The 19,034-nt window shown below is 36.0% G+C and overlaps 1 protein-coding gene across 1 annotated transcript in view; it reads left to right on the forward strand.

Moving 5' to 3' along the window:
• Positions 1-15,244, forward strand: part of LOC309840361 (uncharacterized protein) — a gene marked incomplete at its 5' end in the record, with an annotated part of 36,575 nt that extends 21,331 nt beyond the window's left edge. Inside the window, 2 exons of the mRNA XM_082682414.1 lie at positions 10,682-10,766; positions 13,930-15,244. Coding sequence (XP_082538540.1) covers positions 10,682-10,766; positions 13,930-14,901 — 1,057 coding nt within the window. The 3' untranslated portion in view covers positions 14,902-15,244. The remainder of the gene's footprint in view (positions 1-10,681; positions 10,767-13,929) is intronic.
• Positions 15,245-19,034: the final 3,790 nt, after the last annotated feature.

Below are 19,034 nucleotides of genomic sequence, written 5' to 3' on the forward strand. Positions count from 1 at the left end.
AGGAATCCATCAATTGAGGAGAACACAGGCAGCAACTGCTTCAACCTCAGCTGCAGCAACTTCTTCCTAGGAACATCACCAAAAGCAAGGGAAGAAAGGCCAAAATGAACTATTGGGACTTCATCAAGATCAAAAGCTTTTGCACAGAAAAGGAAACACTTAAAAAAAGCAAAAGACAACTGACAGAATGGAGAAGATATTTGCAAATGGCATATCAGAGAAAGGGCTAGTATCCAAAATATATAAATAACTCATCAAACTCAACACCCAAAGAACAAATAATCCAATCAAGAAATGGGCAGAGGACATGATCAGACATTTCTGCAAAGAAGACATCCAGATGGCTAACAGACACATGAAAGAGTGCTCCACATCACTCGGCATCAGGGAAATACAAATGAAAACCACAATGAGATACCACCTCACACCAGTCAGAATAGCTACAATTAACAAGTCAGGAAATGACAGATTCTGGCAATGATGCAGAGAAAGGGGTACCCTCCAACACTGTTGATGGGAATGGAAGCTGGTGCAACCACTCTGGAAAACAGTATGGAGGTTCCTCAAAAAGTTGAAAATAGAGCTATCCTATGACCCAGCAATCACACTACTAGGCATTTACCCTAAAGATACAAACATAGTGATACGAAGGGGCACATGCACCTGAATGTTTATAGCAGCAATATCCACAATAGCCAAACTATGGAAATAATCTAGATGTCCATCAACAGCTGAATGGACTAAGAAGATATGGTGTATATATATATAATGGAATACTATGCAGGCATCAAAAGAAATGAAAACTTGCCATTCATGATGATGTGGATGGAATTAGAGAGTATTATGCTTAGCATAATAAGTCAATCAGAGAAAGACTATTATCATATGATCTCCCTGATATGAGGAAGTAGAGATGCAATGTGGGGGTTTGTGGGGTAGGAAAGAATAAATGAAACAGGATGGGAGCAGGAGGGAGACAAACCATAAGAGACTCTTAATCTCACAAAACAAACTGAGGGTTGCTGGGGGGAGGGGAGTAGGTAGAGGGTGGTGGGTTATGGACATTGGGGAAGATATATGCTATGGTGAATGCTGTGAAGTGTGTAAACCTGGTGATTCACAGACCTGTAACCCCGGGGCTAATAATACATTATATGTTAATAAAAAGTAAAACAAAGTAAAAATAATACAGTACACAGCTATAAATAATTACAAGTATGTGATATTAACTATGAGATAAAGATATTGTGGAAGCTGAACACAAATCTCTGAAATAAGAACATAATAGGTATAAGATTTTAGAAAAGATTATTGTGATATTTAAATTATTCGGAAAATAAATGATTCAAAAAAGTTGTGAAGACAATATGTGTATAGTTATCTGGAACAATATTCTTTATACCATGGGAAATAAAAATAATTATCAATTTAAATGGAAAATATTTATCCATGTAATAATGAAAACTATGGCAAAAGTGTGTTGCAGCTTTATGGTAGAGAAGGTTTTTCTAATAATGACACAAGGGCAGAGGGAAGTGAGAAACTTTCCTAACAATTAAGTAGAGGGGACAGTTAAGAATAGAAGAGAAGTGAGAAAGGGGTGAGGGAAAAGGGAGAGTAAAAGAGGTAATTTTCTTACAATGAAGGGAAGAGAAGGAGCTGTGCTTTATATTTTGGGAACTTCTTCTGGTTTTAGGAGTATTTGTGGAAAGACACAAAGGATTGAGAAAGTCCAGCCTCAACTTCACAGTAGAGCTCAACTTCCCAGGATTCAGTGTGTTTGATAATTTACTGTTAATTATAATGTTTATGCTCAAATTTTATCAAAACACAGAAAAATAGAAATTTTAGCATTTGTTAATTCTTCAATATTCTTTCAATAGCTGGGAACCAGAGGTCATTTTCTGTGGTAGCATGCTTTATGGGGAAGCAAGGTGGAGAGATCATTTTTGGAGATCTTTGTGGTTATCAGAAGTGATACTCAAAGCATTTACCATTGCCAGATGGTTTCCAAAAAAGCTGATTTTCCTTCCTTTCAAAGACTGTGTTTCTAACTTGACCCAGTATCCTACATCTTAATGTTTCTTTCTTTTCTTTTTCCTTTCTGCCCTATGCTGGAAACTTTCTTCAATTTCGCCCTGGAGGAATTCATCAAGATCCTTTTCAGCGGTCATCATTCCCTATAAATGTCCAAATCAAACAAAAAAGTAAAAATATTTCTAAAAGATAAATTTCATTCTTTAAGAAATTAAAACATTTTCTAATTAAATATTATAATTCAAATATTACAAAACTCTGCTAGTGCTATTAGATAAATTTTCTAATTAGTTTGAGGTAAGAGTCAAAAATAAAAATCTTTTCTTTATCAACAAGGCATTATATATTTTTTTTAATGGGAAAGAATTTGTGCAATTTTATTTGTTTTGTGACCCTATTGGAGCCTATTCCTGAAGTGATTTGCTGTCAGTTGCAATTGTGGCTATCATGTGTGTGTTCACATCAGGGAAAGAGGTTAGTATTCTAATTATTGCTATTATAAGAATGATGATCCAAGTCATATCCAAAATATTTCAAATTCACAAGAAACCAAAGTGAAAACAAACAAACAAAGAGGTATTTTCTCCAAGTCACACTTAGAATATTCATCAATAGGGGGCACCTAGGTGGCTCAGTGGGTTAAAGCCTCTGCCTTTGGCTCAGGTCATGATCCCGGGGTCCTGGGATCGAGCCCCACATCGGGCTCTCTGCTCTGCTCGGAGCCTGCTTCCTCCTCTCTCTCTCTCTCTCTGCCTGCCTCTCTGCCTACTTGTGATCTCTGTCTGTCAAATAAATAAATAAAATCTTTAAAAAAAAGAATATTCATCAATATTTGAAAGTAAATATTTATATATCAGTAGTGAATTTGAATGTCATGACTAATATGTAATTGTACCATTAGGTAGATTGGACACAGAAGTAACCTATGTAGTCATATTCCTGAAGAGCAGAGACAACCAGAAATGACAATGATGTAGCCCTTTTTCTTTTTAGTCTTTCAAATGCTGAGATCTAAACTGATAAATTATTTTGGATGAATGCCAAGGTTGAAGCTGAGCTTCAGAGCATCCCTATTTAAAAGTCTTTTATAAATTTGATGAAAATGGTTTACACATTATCAAGGTATACGTAGGTGTCATGTGTGTCAACAGTGGGCACTTCAATGGATCCCACAAGACTTGAATGTATAGATGGCTCTGTGCCCAAGCTCTCAATAACAGGAAGCAGGAGAAGAGTGATCTCAGGAAGATGTTCCATGTAAAGGCAAGGAGTTGGCATGAGTTCATGGTTAGGGAGAAGGATTGGAGGCCTCGATTGCAGTTCATGACTGAGAAGGGCACTGGAGACAGAAATACAAATATATCATTCAAGGTGGCTGATGTAATGTCTTTAGAAAATCATTCATTATGTTGGGAGAATTGGGGCCTGCCTGTAGGAGCATTTTTCAGTAGCTCCATAGTAGAATTTAGCTCTGAAGCTTCTTGCCAAGAAACCATTGGCTGCTGGAAAAAGTTGTCACTGGGGAGTGGGAAAACAAAAGCTCCTGTTAGTGTGGAAGTGGTTTTGGCATCACACATTCTGATAATTAAAGGATTGCGTCAGCTTTGGAGACCAAGAGATCATGTTGGAAGGAGTTATTGACCACAGCTTGCTGTGTACCTCAGGGAATCCACTTTTTCCTTTCCTGCATCATGAACCAAAGGCAGGGGTTGGAGTTCCAAGGCATCTGAGAGTAAGGCTGAACTAAGGATTACATCATTATCATAGCTTCAGGATAGATTATGACCCCAGAAGAAAACTTGGCATATGTGTGTAAAAGTCTATACATCAGCTAGTAAATCCTTTTATTGAGCACTTTTATGTGCACAGAAAAATTGAGAGGGAGGCATAGCAATTTCCCATATACTGACTGCCCCCACACGTGCACAGCCTCCTCATTGTTAACACCCCCTACAGAGTCATGTGTTTGTTGCGTTGGAACTTAAACTGACATATCATAATCACCCATGGACCATAGTTCACCTTAGGGTTCACTCTTGCTATTGTACATTCTGTGGGTTTAGACAAATGTATAATAATGACATGTATCCCTCATTATAGTGTAATACAGATTGCTTTTACTGTCCTAAAGATCCTCTGTGTATCAATTCAGCTCTCTCCATTACTTCTTCAAATTTGGTGTTTAAATTATGAAAAAGGATGAAGGTAAATCGATTTTGGTTAGGCCACCTTTTTTAGTTCTTCACTTTTATGAAGGTCTTTAGGAAGTTCTGAAGACAGTCTCTTAAAAAGTACTGGGCCCACTTAAGACTGAAGGTTCTGTAAGTTCTTCTATGTATATAGAGGTTTGTAAACTACCAATAAGATAATAAAGATGATGCATTTCATTATTATTTTCCAAACAGAAGACCTTATTCTTCTTTATCAGGCTTTTGAACCCAGGCAGTATTCTAGGGCATAAGGAACTTATTGTATCATGCAATTCTCTAATTCATTACCATGCTTCTCCTAATATCGGCAAGTTATCTTTAATTAATATAGGTATTTAGGAGTAGATGGATATGCATATGGTTCTTGGTAACAAAAGTGTAATCATATACCTCAAACCTAACCTTGTAGATCACATATTTTAATATTACCTAATAAACAAGGGAAATTTCTTCTGCTTCATAAAAACTCTTTTCCTTTCATAGCACATCAGTTTATTTTAGTGTTCAAAAATCTTATTCTAGATATGACACAGATAAAGTGGTAAGCATTGGTAATTTTAAAATTTGAGTCTAATTGACACAACAGTTAATTTCAGGTGTACAAGTTAGTGATTTCGCAATTTTATACATATGCTGTGTTCTCCGCAAGTATAGATGCCATCTGTCCCATAACATTGCTAACAATGGACATTTTTAAATTGACAGTAAAAAATAAGGACCCAGATTGTTTTGTGAATTATAAATTTATCCATGATTTTCATTAAAACAACAAAATAGAACATTATTTAAGCATAATTCTTTTTCAGCAATTAGAGGCATTAGATCTGTTTATAAATATTCTGGTCTCTTCCTTTTTGGGACATAGTTCAATTGCATTTCCTGGCCCCCTTGTGGAAATGTATGATACTATCTTATAAAGCTGTATTGCCACATCCTGCAACCTACCAATTACACTCGTAGGAGACATATTTATAAAGATTCATAGTTATTGTTTATCATAATCAAATATTCATTGACAGGATAATACTTCAATATATTTTGAAATAATCATACAAGAGAGTATGTTATGATGGTAAAAATGAGTCTACAGCTGTATTCACAAACCAATATAAAACTTGGTAACATATGTAATGTTGAATGAACAATAAAGGCAATTCCTAGAATTCTGCATATAGTCTGCTATATTCCTTAAAATTCACAACTGGGAGAAACTGAGCAATATATTAAGATGTTTTAATTTCAGGAAACAAGGTAAAGATATATTTAAAAATAAGGATATTAGCTACCCTTAGGATGAAGCAGGGGACAAGATAGGGAAGGGGTTAATTGGATTTAACTATTGGTAATATTTTAGTTCTTGGGATAGAGTTAAGTTTACAAATATTCATTATACTTTTTAAATAAATGCAAATAACAGTTGTATAAAAGGAATAAAATAAAATATGGTAAAATAGTTGGAAATGTGCAAAATGTAGAGTTAAAGATTTTTGATAAATGGGTGTTTTCTACTTGTCTGCTGGCTCTGCTTCCTTTTGGGCTCACTGCATTTTAGGTCAGGCTCTCTCCTCTTATGGCAAGACCTTAAGATTTCTGGGTATCTGCTCCAGAAGCCCTATTAGGAATAAAATCATAACTTTTTTCAAGAGTCCAAGCAAAAATTTTGAGTTTGCATCTCATTTGCTAATAGATCTCTGACCTGATCATTAAACAGGGATTGGGGAAGTGCTTTCTGATTGGCCACACAGAAGTCATAGTGCCACCCCTAGAGAAAATGCTACTCATAACTCATACTGAAAATGGAGGATCTGTGGGTCTTCAGAGGAAAATCAAGTTTCATTCAAAGAAGGAAGACAAATCCTTTCAGGAAAAATTGTTTTTGATTTTTCCTGAAAAATCACTAAGACAGTTTTTATAGCTCATCTTTAGCCTCTTCCTGAGGCAGGTATGGTGTATCTGTTAAAGTGTTGGAGATGTTTCCTCAAAACAGCAAATGCTCGCTGAAGGTTCTCTTTATTGATGATACATTCTACAGCACTTCATGAAAAATATCATACTGTATTATGAGGAGAACATGACATTTTCAAGGTCTTCTTTGATGTTTAGCGGGATTCAGTGTCTCAGTGCTATTGACCCTAGCTGCAACTGAGGCCCATCACTGAAGGGACTCCTAGAGGACTATTAGTTGTGTCCCCAAACCAGACCTCACTTCAATCTGCTCTTTCTAAATTAGTAGTTTTCTATTAGTTCAGAAATAATCTCTTCAATTTATTCCATCTGCCATCATATGGGTAATTATTCAGGAGTAATTATAAATTATGGCTAACATCTTTTTTTAAAAGATTTTATTTATTTTTAAGGAAAGACAGAGAGAGAGACAGAGGCACAGGCAGAGGGAGAAGCAGGGTCCCCACTGAATAGGGAGCCTGATTTGGGACTCGATCCCAGGACGTTGGGATCATGACCTGGGCCCAAGGCAGATGTTTAACCAAATGAGTTCCCCATGTTCCCCCACTCAAAACTTTTTTCAGCTTGGTTTACTTGTCTAATTAATTCATTCAGTTCATTCATTTAGTAACCGATGGATAGCTTAATGCATAATATGGACTGCTTTTATTTTTAAAGATAATTTTTCAAAATAGATTTTATTTATTTATTTGACAGAGAGAGACACATCAAGATAGGGGATACAGGCAGGCAGAGCGGGAGAGGAAGAAGCAGGGTTCCTACTGAGCAGGGAGCCCAATGTCATGCTATTTCCCTAGACCCTGGGATCATGACTTGAAGTGAAGGCAGAGGTTTAATGACTGAGCCACCCAGGCGCCCCTGAACTGCTTTTTGTAAATGCTTACTAGTAGATATGGTGGATAATAAGACAATGGTAATTCCCACCCTCGACGAGTATTTAATTTTATGGAATATTATGGAATATTACACCTCCATAAAGTTTATGGAACTTGTGAAGATTTGAGGAGTAAAATTGGAATTCTTGGTTTCTGATTCACCTGCAAATCTTTCCTATTTTTAATTTCCCAGTAACAGATAATTTCAATCATAATTTGTATGCATCTGAGTTTTAGGCACTAGTGCTCAGGTGGCCTTCTTACACAAAAAATTCAGTCCTTCTGAAAGTCTACTCCTTTGGGTTGCAAATCATTGTCCTCTTGTGATTTGACTCATGATTCTTTGAGTGTGTTTCTTTTTAAATTAATTTATTTGTTTATAATTTTTTCAGTGTTCCAAGATTCATTGTTTATGCACTATACCCAGTGCTCCATGCAATACCTGTCCTCCTTAACACCCTCCAGCAGACTCACCTATCGCCCCACCTCTATCCCCTCCTAAACCCTCAGTTTGGTTTTCAGGGTCCACAGTCTCTCATGCTTCATCTCCCACTCCGATTTCCCCCAATTCACTTAACTTTCCTTCTAATGTCCTCCATGTTATACCTTAAGTTCCACAAGTATGTAAAACCATATTATAATTGACTTTTTCTGCTTGACTTCTTTCACTCAGCATAACCTCCCCCAGTCCCGTCCATACTGTTACTAAAGTTGGGTATACCTTCTTTCTGATGGAGGCATAATATTCCACTGCATATACAGACCATACCTTCTTTATCCATTCATGCTTCCTAAGAGTCTTCAGGTATTCTTTTAAATGTTGATGTAACCCTGCATTTTGTTGTTGGCTCACTTCTCCACACTACCCACCTGATATTTCCAGGGCACAGTTGGTGTGGAGTGACCTTAGCCAATTTCTTGATTTAAACTAACATTTATAAGTGGTCATATCAAAATCTAGTCCTACAGTTCTAACTTGAATTTCATACTTAAAAAAAAAAAAAAGTGCCTACTGAAGATTTTAACGCATATATTCCTTGACTACTTAACTGTGTTTCAAGCTATTCTCATTGCTTTACTATTAATTCTGAACTCCTCAACCTGAGATACCATTGCTAGCCATTAGAAATTCCCTTCATTATCATTTTCCAGTCCTTCCTGGTTTTGAGTTTAGGCTGGTGTCAGGAGGATGTGAGGAGTGAGGAAAAGCTATGAAAAAAGAGAATCAGGAGCACATGGTGGCTCAGTGGTTTAGCCTCTGCCTTAGGCTCAAGTCATGATCCCATCCTTGGGATTGAACCTCACATTGGGCTCTCTGCTCAGCAGGGATCCTGCTTCCTCCTCTCTCTGCCTGCCTCTCTGCCTAGTTGTGAACTCTATCTGTTAAATAAATAAAATCTTTTAAAAAAAGGAAAAGAAAAAAGAGAATCATAAATACAGATCTCCACTCTGAACTTACTAAACATATAACCTGACAAACTGCTTAACTTTCATGAGTTTTAGTGTTTGTTTTGTTTTGTTTTTTCATCTGAAATGTCATTTTTAACACCTAATTCATGGAGTATTTATGTGAATGAAATGATATAACTTATAGAAAGTGATAAAAAGTTTATAAAAGGCATTTAATAAATATTGGTGAAATAAAATTATTTCAATAAAATGAATTCCTTAACAGGTGTCTTTACTAATATTAGTTGACAAAACAAATGGAAGTGGATTTGAAAAATATGAGGATATATATTCAGTACACATACTAATCTTTAGATCACTTGCTACAAATCTGTGGTTCTTTGGCGGTGGGCTCAGCTATAACACAGAGAACAGAACCTCTGGTTTTGGAACACTATACTGCTTTCCCTGGATTGTTCTTGCAAATAAATTACCAGAACTAGAGTAGCTTGTCACCAAAAGCATAGATATTAACTTAGGGCACTGGGCCAGGGATCAGAGTAGTTTCTCAGAGAACCACATCCTCTTTTTCCAAAGACATTGTTTTTCCTTCCTCATGTCCTCAAGAATCTATATTTTCCTTTTTCTCCTGTATCTTTGGTCGTCCAAAGGTACCAAATACCAGCAAGGCACGAAGAATCACCAAACCTGACTCTGAAGAGGGTTAACTTATTCTAGTGTGTTAGAACCAAAAGTTAAACATATTACAACATCTGGGATATTTCTGATTAATAAAGAAGGGAAAACTTTAGGGAATAATATTCTCTAAGGTGCTAATATTTTATATCATTATGTCTTAAAATATTCCCTCCAGGATGCAGAAAAAGGCATTTATTTTTTTTTTCTGTGTTCCATGGGAAGGCTGCTTTCAAAAAGGGATGGAAATGTTTGGCACTAATTTATGGTGTTCTAACAGGTAAGTGACAGGTTGCTTACACCTTTGTACTCAGAGAGGCATCATTATAAAATAATTCAATATATTTAATTGTGTCTTGTGACTATTGCTCTCATATCGTCTGAGAAGGGAACACGAGAAAAATAATTTTTCAAAAGTTTACTGTTTATATAGTAAAGAAATAAAATGAAATATAAGATTTGGAGGAAAATAATCTTTTGCACTCAGTAAATATTTTATGAGTACCAGGTAAGTGAAAATCTTTCTGTGCCTTTCTATTGTTGTATGGGGGTGGAAGGATGGATTTCATGTTGTAAGGTTTATTATAGTTTCTTGAGATAGTAGAATGTGTAAGGTTCACAAATGCTTTCCATATAAGATAGCGGAGGAGGATAGGTTCTCAGTATGGATACTAAAATTAAAAGAATTTAAGCCTGGTGATAATCTGAAGAAAGGGTCAATAGAGACAGTGACTTTTACAGCTTTGTGAGAATGCTAACTTTCTTATCTCCACTGACGGTTTCAAATAGAAAGTTGTGTGGTACCTTGGTGACTCAGCTGGTTGAGTATCTGACTCTTGATTTCAGCTCTGGTCATAACACAGGGACCCTCATTGAGTGCCACATCCAGCTCTATGCTCGGTAATCAAGGTCTCAAGGTCTGCTTGATATTCTCTTTCTCTGCCTTACAACTCCCCCCTGCTTTTTCTTTCTTTCTCTCTAAAACAAATCAATAAATCTAAAAAATAAATAGAAAGTGGTACATCACAGCATGAAGTTATTATTCTTTGTATGTTTCCAAAATAATATTGTAAGAATTTAGTTTGCATTTGACCCACATTTGAGACGTAGTCTGATTGCTGAACAACTGCTTCTCATGGAAATTTGGGGGAAACATGACAATGTGGAGGCAACACGACATCATGAGATTGAAAAGTGCCACCGTATATGTGGGATGGTTTCTTTTTTAGTCCTTCTTTTGTTTAGGATTTTAAGGGATAAAGAATCTGGAAACAGTTTATTAACCTTCACACAGAGAAGGTGGATTTTGCATAGAAATGAGTATAGGGGTTCTCCCAGAGGTGGAATTCTAGTGTAACCAATCAGGGAGGGTTAGGTAGTTGAAGGAAGCCCTTCAGCAAGCACTGTGGCAGCTGCAGAAAGACAAATTTATGGGATAGAATGATTCACCTGATACTATATTCCACTCTCATCTATTCTCCACTTTTTTTCTGTGTGCTTTTCTTTCAGGTCTTCTCTGTTACCTCCAAAACCAACATGTAGTTTGTTTGTTACTGTGCTGACAGTTTTAGACATTCCAAAGTTGGCTACACTTGTTTGAAAAATTGAGGTAAGAGCAATACATTTTTAGAAGATGTGTTATTATTCTAGGGCTATTTGTCCCTAGGTCATTGCAACTAATTTTTATATCATATTTTGTGGAGAACCAGATGAACGTATTAACATGTCCTTGAAAAAAAAAAAAAATGGACCTGTGGTCATACACTAAGATTTGGACAAAAACATACCTCAGTTACAAGAACATAAGAAAAGTGCCAAGGCTGTCCTTGCATTCTTTGTGGGTTAAAGAGTCTTGTAGAAAATCCTAATGTTTAAGACAATGATTTTTATGGGTGTCAGTGTTCCCAAAATCTTACATGGCTGTGTGATGCTCTTCATGGAACTCTTTCTGCTCCACGTTACTACATTGTTTAAAATCCAGCTCACTTCTTAGATTTATAAGTTAGGATAATATTTGTCTGTCGGCCACACATAATAGAGAGACACAGGGGATTAATGATGTGAATGTATTCTGTAATCCGAATATTGCTAAAACCACCAGATAAATATATTTTAAGAAGCAATTGAGAAAATTTAATTAGGATCTACTAAGTACCTATGTGATACAAGGCGTTGTGGTTGGAACTTTGGAGAATAAAATCCTGAGAATAAATAGTTTTCAAAAATTCCTACTCAATATATGATCTTACAAGAAAGGCTATAAAGGATGGCATTGGAAAATAGGAGTGAGAATTTTTGTGTGTTTGTTTGTTTGTTTGTTTTTTATCATAACGTAAATACTGAAGGCCTCCAGAGGAAAATTCTTTGAATTGCATCCTAAAGTTTAGGGACAACTGAAGAAGGTAGAAATGTTGGAGGAATGGAGGAGATTATTGATTAATGATTACAGATTAAATATTTGATGAGAACTCACAGTTACTAACAAGTTAATGAAAACATATGTATTTATGTTAAATTATCTTAAAAATATATGTCCACATGTATATATAACTTCACTTCAGGAATGAATAAAGTGTTGATATCATAGAAACCTAAACCATACACTCAAAAAAGTGGTCACAATCAAGTAATATAGTTCCAAGTTTAAATATTTTGTGATGGATCATGCTTTCAAATGAACTAGGAAATAATGAACTTATTATACTGATTAAGACACCAACTAATTTCTTTGTAGTTTAAAATCTTTGACAAAGATTACACCATCCAAAGAAAATTAAACAACAACAAAAAAATGGAATTCTGAGGTAAATAACCTCAACAGACACTTTCCCAAGAGTAGTTTTTGCTTTGGGTAAGATAAGGTTCAGTTCCATTATGTTGTGGAGAAGAAATTTTACCAAGGGAGAGGAGAAGATATATAAGGAAAATTTTCTGTCTGTTTAGTTTATCTGTGCTATGGCTACTCACAGCTTTCAAGACAGACATCAAAGGTATAGATGACTTTGAGAAGGAACATAATGGGATAAGTAAATCTTCCAAGTTACATTTCAACCCATCACATTTCAGGTTTTATTTTTACTTGCAGGTAGTGCACTTTCAACATCATCTTGACAGTAAGATCTAGAGAAAAGATTTTGTTCTTGGAAGTGAAGTCAGTGGTCATTTTTTCCCCAAAATTTGAAAAAAGGAAATCTTCATTTGAAAGGAATGAAATTTGAAACTTGGATGATCATTGACTTTGCCAGGTTAGAAAACAAACTGAATGAAGTCAGTTCTGACTCTTCCTCTTGTCTAAAACTGTATCTGCCTCACTCTTCTGAATCTCTGCTCTGTTACAAGGATGTGGGATTTGGGGTACCTAGATAATACAGACCCTACTGGGAATTATGATCATGATGATCTGGTCCTACATGAACTATCTGGTGACATCTCCCCAAATGACCTCAGACCCAAAGTGCTGAAACTAAAATTTGGATTAGTGAAAGCATGAGCTATCGAGTGATCATATCCCCTTTTCATTTATACATAACCTCAGGGATTTGGGGTCCACTAAGGAGTGTTTTATAGAAATGGGAGGGAGAAATTTAGAAATGGACTGGAAGAGATTATTATGCTGAGTGAAATAAGTCAAGCAGAGAGAGTCAATTATCATATGGTTTCACTTATTTGTGGAGCATAACAAATAGCATGGAGGACATGGGGAGTTAGAGAGGAGAAGGGAGTTGGGGGAAATTGGAAGGAGAGGTGAACCATGAGAGACTATGGACTCTGAAAAACAATCTGAGGATTTTGAAGGGGTGGGGGGTGGGAGTTTGGGGTACTAGGTGGTGGGTATTATAAAGGGCACGAATTGCATGGAGCACTGGGTGTGGTGAAAAATAATGAATACTGTTATGCTGAAAATAAAAAATAAATTAAAAAAAAAAAAAAAAAAAAAAAAAAAAAATATTAAAAACGAAAAAAAAAAAAAAAAAAAAAAAAAAAAAAAAAAAAAGAAATGCAGATATTTGAGATATAACCCACTATCAAAGAACATTCAATATTCACTTATCTGCATTAGTGTCTGTCAAATACTAAGTATCATAAATGTGTATCAAGGTAATAGCATATTATTTAGAAGGTGAGATATTTCCTGTTCCTCTTGTCTAGCTGTAATATCAGGGAGAAAATATTTAGTTAAAGAGGGCATGGTATATATTTATAAAATTATATATTTTTAATGTATGTATATAATATATAAAATATACAAAAATATTCTCCATAAATATGTATAATAAATACAGGCTGATAAACATATGCATAAAGAAGACATTCTTTATAGGATGAAAACCAGGTGTGATATTTTTTATTTATACCATGAACTCTAAGGGCAGTCAAATATATCCAAAATGCCAACTAATATATCATCAAAACATGAGCCCAAAGATATGTTAAATACATAAAAATAATGACATTAGTAATAAAATGGAGTCATATCTTTTAAACTTATATTCATCAAATTGGAAAAATTAATCAGAATCACTTAAATGCTACAAGTTTGTATGCAAAGAGTGCTCTAGGGAGATATAACCTTCACAAGATTGTTAAGACTCATAATGACCTTATGAATTGATCATTAAAAATGAAGGAAAAAAACTATTGCCGTGACTTGTAGAAACTCATTCCTAAAATATTAATGATGAGGAATATTTAGTTTGCTGGAAATATTCCATAAAATCACACATCACACCATGAATTAATTCCTTTATTTTTTGCAGATCAACACATTTGTACTCAAGCATCTCCTAATTGAAGAAATCATGCAGCTGAATAATGTGACTGAGTTCATTCTGCTTGGTTTAACCCAGGATCCTGTTAGAAAGAAAATAGTGTTTGTCACTTTCTTGCTTTTCTATTTGGGGACGTTGCTGGGTAACTTTCTGATTATTACTACTATCAAGACCAGCCGGACACTTGGGAGTCCAATGTACTTCTTCCTTTTCCATCTATCTTTATCTGACACCTGCTTCTCTACTTGCATAGCCCCTAGAATGATTGTGGATGCCCTTTTGAGGAATACCACTATCTCTTTTAGTGAGTGCATGATACAAGTCTTTTCACTACATTTCTTTGGCTGCTTGGGGATCTTCATCCTTATCCTCATGGCTGCTGACCGCTATGTGGCCATCTGTAAGCCTCTGCACTACACAACCGTCATGAGTCGAAGGGTCTGTGCTGTTCTAGTGGCTATGGCCTGGGTGGGGTCCTGTGTGCATTCTTTAGCTCAGATTTTTCTTGCCTTGAGTTTACCTTTCTGTGGTCCCAATGTGATTGATCACTATTTTTGTGACTTGCAGCCCTTGTTGAAACTTGCCTGTGCGGACACCTATGTGGTCAACCTACTGTTGGTGTCCAATAGCGGGGCCATTTGTACAGTGAGTTTTGTCATGCTGATGTGCTCCTATGTTATCATCTTGTATTCTCTGAGAAATTACAGTGCTGAAGGGAGGAGAAAAGCCTTCTCTACCTGCATCTCTCACATCATTGTGGTCATCTTGTTCTTTGGTCCTTGCATATTCATATACACACGCCCGGCAACCACCTTCCCCATGGATAAGATGATAGCTGTGTTTTATACACTTGGAACACCTTTGATCAATCCTTTAATTTACACATTGAGGAATGCAGAGGTGAAAGATGCCATGAGGAAGTTATGGAGAAAGAAGTTAATCTTAGATGACAAAAGATAATATGGTATTGCAAAGTTTTCTTCATAGTTTGGATTTTTCTAGAAGTCCATTGAGAATCCTATCTTTTTACTGTGGTGTTAACATCATCAGGGGGCATGAGAATTCATTACTTCAAGAATGAACATGTAAGGGCACCTGGGTGGCTCAGTGAGTTAAAGCCTCTGCCTTCAGCTCAGGTCATAATCCCAGGTTCCTGTGATCTATCCCCACATCAAGCTCTCTGATCAGCAAGGAGCATGCTTCCTCCTCTCCCTGACTACTTGTGATCTCTGTCTGTCAAATAAATAAATAAATAAATAAATAAATAAATAAATAAATAAAATCTTTAAAAACAAAAAACAAAACAAAAGATGAATGAACATGTACACTGGTTAGTGTTGAGCCATTTTCATGTACAGAAGAGACAGCACTGGGTACGGACATGTCAACACACATGGCTTAGATATTCACTGCTGTGTCTCTAACTCTCTTGCCTGTCTAGCATGGTTCTGGTTTTGACCTAGTGTTTTCCCTGCCCTTCTTCATGTTGTTTTGTGGTGTCTTTGTTTATAAGTTATGTTTTATTTGCTTATATCCACAGCTTGGCAGGCTTTTCCTCCTTCAAATGACTTCTTTTGTATTAGACACTTCAGTCACATCAAGTCTGATCATGGAGCTTCAACTTGGTTGTTCTTTTTGGTTGACTGAGCAGAAAGCACCATATTCAAATGATTGTAAAATCTTCAAGTTTTAAGGGACAAGCTATTACTTAGGTAATTCTCTTTTATTTCTTGGGGTCATACTTCAAATTCTTCTAATATTTATTTAGGTTCTTCTAGAAGAGTGGCAGAATGTAGTGTAAATATTTACCATTCTGAAGAGATATTTTTACCTTGGGTTGTTTCTCATGGTTGGGGTGGTACTCTTTGTATTCTTTTTGTAAAAACTTTTTGCTTCTACAATGAGCACTTCTAATTTGGGGGAAGCATTAAGTTTTTCTTGGGTCATACAAATTATAAAATTTTATTTATACTTTTGGGTTATTATGATTGGAGCTTACATGTCCCAAATTAAGTAGATATATTTATGTGGGCTATAGGTAAAGCATACAAGAAGCCAATGATTTAAATAGGGAATTTGGATGTGATAACTGATAATATTAAAACTCACCAGGGACTTTTTAGGCTTTGAAACAAACACATTGCAGATTTGGGTTATCTTAGTGAGTTTTAATGTAATCTAGAAAAGAGGGTGACTTGAGAGAGATCAAGGTATTTGGATAAAAACTATATTAATGCAGTGGTGAGGGATATCACCTTTAGTCACCGTTGATCAACATAGCAGTATTGAATTACATGATCCCTAAGAATCTTTCTGATTTCAATCTATTTTATTATTTGCACTTCTAAAAATTTATTTTAATTTGTTTTCAATGTTCCAAACTTCATTGTTTATGCACCACTACCAGTGCTCTGTGCAATACATGCCTTCCTTAATAATTACCACCAGGTTCACCCCTCCCCTCCAAAACCTTCAGTTTGTTTCTCAGAGTCTTCCGTCTCTCATGGTTTATCTCCACTTCTGATTTCCCTCAACTCATTTCTCCTCTCCATCTCCCAATGTCCTCCGTGTTATTCCTGATGCTCCACAAGTTAGTGAAACCATATGATAATTGACTTTCTCTGCTTGACTTATTTCACTCAGCATAATCTTTTCCAGTCCCATCCATGTTGATACAAAAGTTGGGTATTCATTCTTTCTGATAGAGGCACAGTAGTCCACTGTATCTATGGACCATATCTTCTTTATCCATTCATCTGATGACGGGCATATTGGTTCTTTCCACAGTTGGTGATTATGGTCATTGCTTCTGTGAACATTGGAGTAGAGATGGTGCTTCTTTTCACTACATCTGTATCTTTGGGATAAATACCCAGTAGTGCAATTGCAGGTCATAGGGTAGCTCTATTTTTTTTTCAAAGATTTTATTTATTTATTTGACAGAGATCACAAGTAGGCAGAAAGGCAGGAAGAGAGAGGAAGAAGCAGGCTCCCCACTTAACAGAGAGCCTGATGTGGGGCTCAATCCCAGGACCCTGAGATCATGACCTGAACCAAACGCAGGGGCTTTAACCCACTGGGACACCTAGGTGCCCCAGTAGTTCTATTTTTAATTTCTCAAGGAATTTCCACACTGTTTTCCAAAGTGGCTGCACCAGCTTGCATTCCCACCAACAGTGTAAGAGGGTTCCCCTTTCTCCACATCCTCTCCAACACTTGTTTACTGTCTTGTTGATTTTGGCCATTCTATCTGGTCTAAGGTCATATCTCAATGTGGTTTTGATTTGAATATTCCTGATGGCTAATGATGATGAACATTTTTTATGTGTCTGTTAGCCATATAAAAAATTTAAATGAATATTTTTCTTTACCTTGAACATGTCTTTTATTTATAAATTACTAAACTATATCAAAATTGCTAAGTTTGTATTAACTTTATTGTACAAGGAATATTAGAACTTCTTAATTTGAGGGGCACCTGGCTGGCTCAGGAGTAGAGCATATGACTCTTTATCTCAGACTTGTGATTTTGACCCCTGTACTGGGTGTGGAGCCTACTTAAAATAAAAATTAAAAAGAAAAAAAAGAACTTTTTACCTTGAAAAAATCATCATCTATTTCTCTCTGTGGGAATGGAATATTATAAATTGCACAATGAACACTAGTGACATACAAGCATCATTTTTTTTCAGATTCAGAATTTATCCATCTCAAGCAGTTTATCATTGATCGCATTTGCTGATTTTCCTCTTGCAACGGTCACACTTCAGTAGATCTTAGTTGGCAGGGTTTTAGTTGATGTCCTCTTCTATTTCAAGACAAGGCATATATGAAAAGGAGCGTGTTGGATCTAATTTAGGTACCTCCCCAGAGACATTATATTCAAAATACATCCTAGATATGCTTCTGATATGGAGTTCCTGTGGTTGCTGTTACCATGTCTATTGTCAATAGAGATTATGGTTTAATTTCAGCTCAGAATTTTGTGATAAAGATAGTGGAACTGCCAACGTGATGGAATGTGCAAACTCACCAGGATTTTTTTTTTTTTTTGTTTAATGTCAGTATCTTGATAGGGAAAGAGTAGGACTCTGACATCTACAGTAGACATATTTGTGTGGGTAAGAGAGAGAACAATGAATTCACAGATGAACTTGCAAACTTGTAGCTGTCATAAGTAACTCTCCCTTAAAAGATGGCAACAACAGTCTTCTCTTGCCTAGACACCTTGTGATTACCTCATTTGAACAAACTGTCAGACAATGATATCTGGTTTCTTCCTGAGATTCCTCCCACACCCTTCATTGCTTCCAAACATCTAACCAGATGCACTTCACAAAGGAAGGCCAAACAAGAAAGTCAAATCTTTGTCTATGAGGACATGTCATACATGAGGAAATTGTAGGATTCTATGGCTACAATGTGCAAATGTGACCTTGGGGAACACTTAATGATGGTGTGTTTTCAGTGTAGTAAAATAGAAGTTTGGGGTTGAGGTCTATCCTGATCAACCTTTTCTGCAGACCCATATCATTGGAGATGACCTTGTTGTTTGCTTTACTCACAGAACAATTTGTTAGATCTGTGGAAAGAACTGTAAGAGAGAGTTGCCAAAAGTATGAAAGACCTGATTGTCCATTTTTTTTTTAAGCTTATGTATTGGCATGTCTTCAAAGTCTGTATTATTCTTGGGTTTGCTAGTTTAGGAGTGAATATGATTTAAACTCAATTCTTATTCAAAGGGCCCTAATGTAAATTGCTTGAAATAATTAGATCCAAAGTTTCTAGGCAGAAAAGTATCCCATCAGGAAGTCATCAGTGTGTCCATATTCACAAAAAATATTCAGAGAAAATAAGCTCAACTGAAAGAATTGAAATGGCATGACAACTGAGGATTGAGCATAGGGTGTGTGTGTATGTGTGTGTATGTGTATGTATGTGTATATATATACACATAGATATATATGTGGGTTATCTTTATTTTTATACCTCTTGGCATTCTTAGAAACATCTTTACTACAAGTTTTCTTGAACACTTCCTCATATGCATTGCAGAATGGTATAACTTCTATTACTGATACTACACTGTTCTC

The sequence above is a fragment of the Mustela nivalis genome (genome assembly GCF_964662115.1).
Source record: "Mustela nivalis genome assembly, chromosome: 9".
NCBI classification, from domain to species: domain Eukaryota; kingdom Metazoa; phylum Chordata; class Mammalia; order Carnivora; family Mustelidae; genus Mustela; species Mustela nivalis.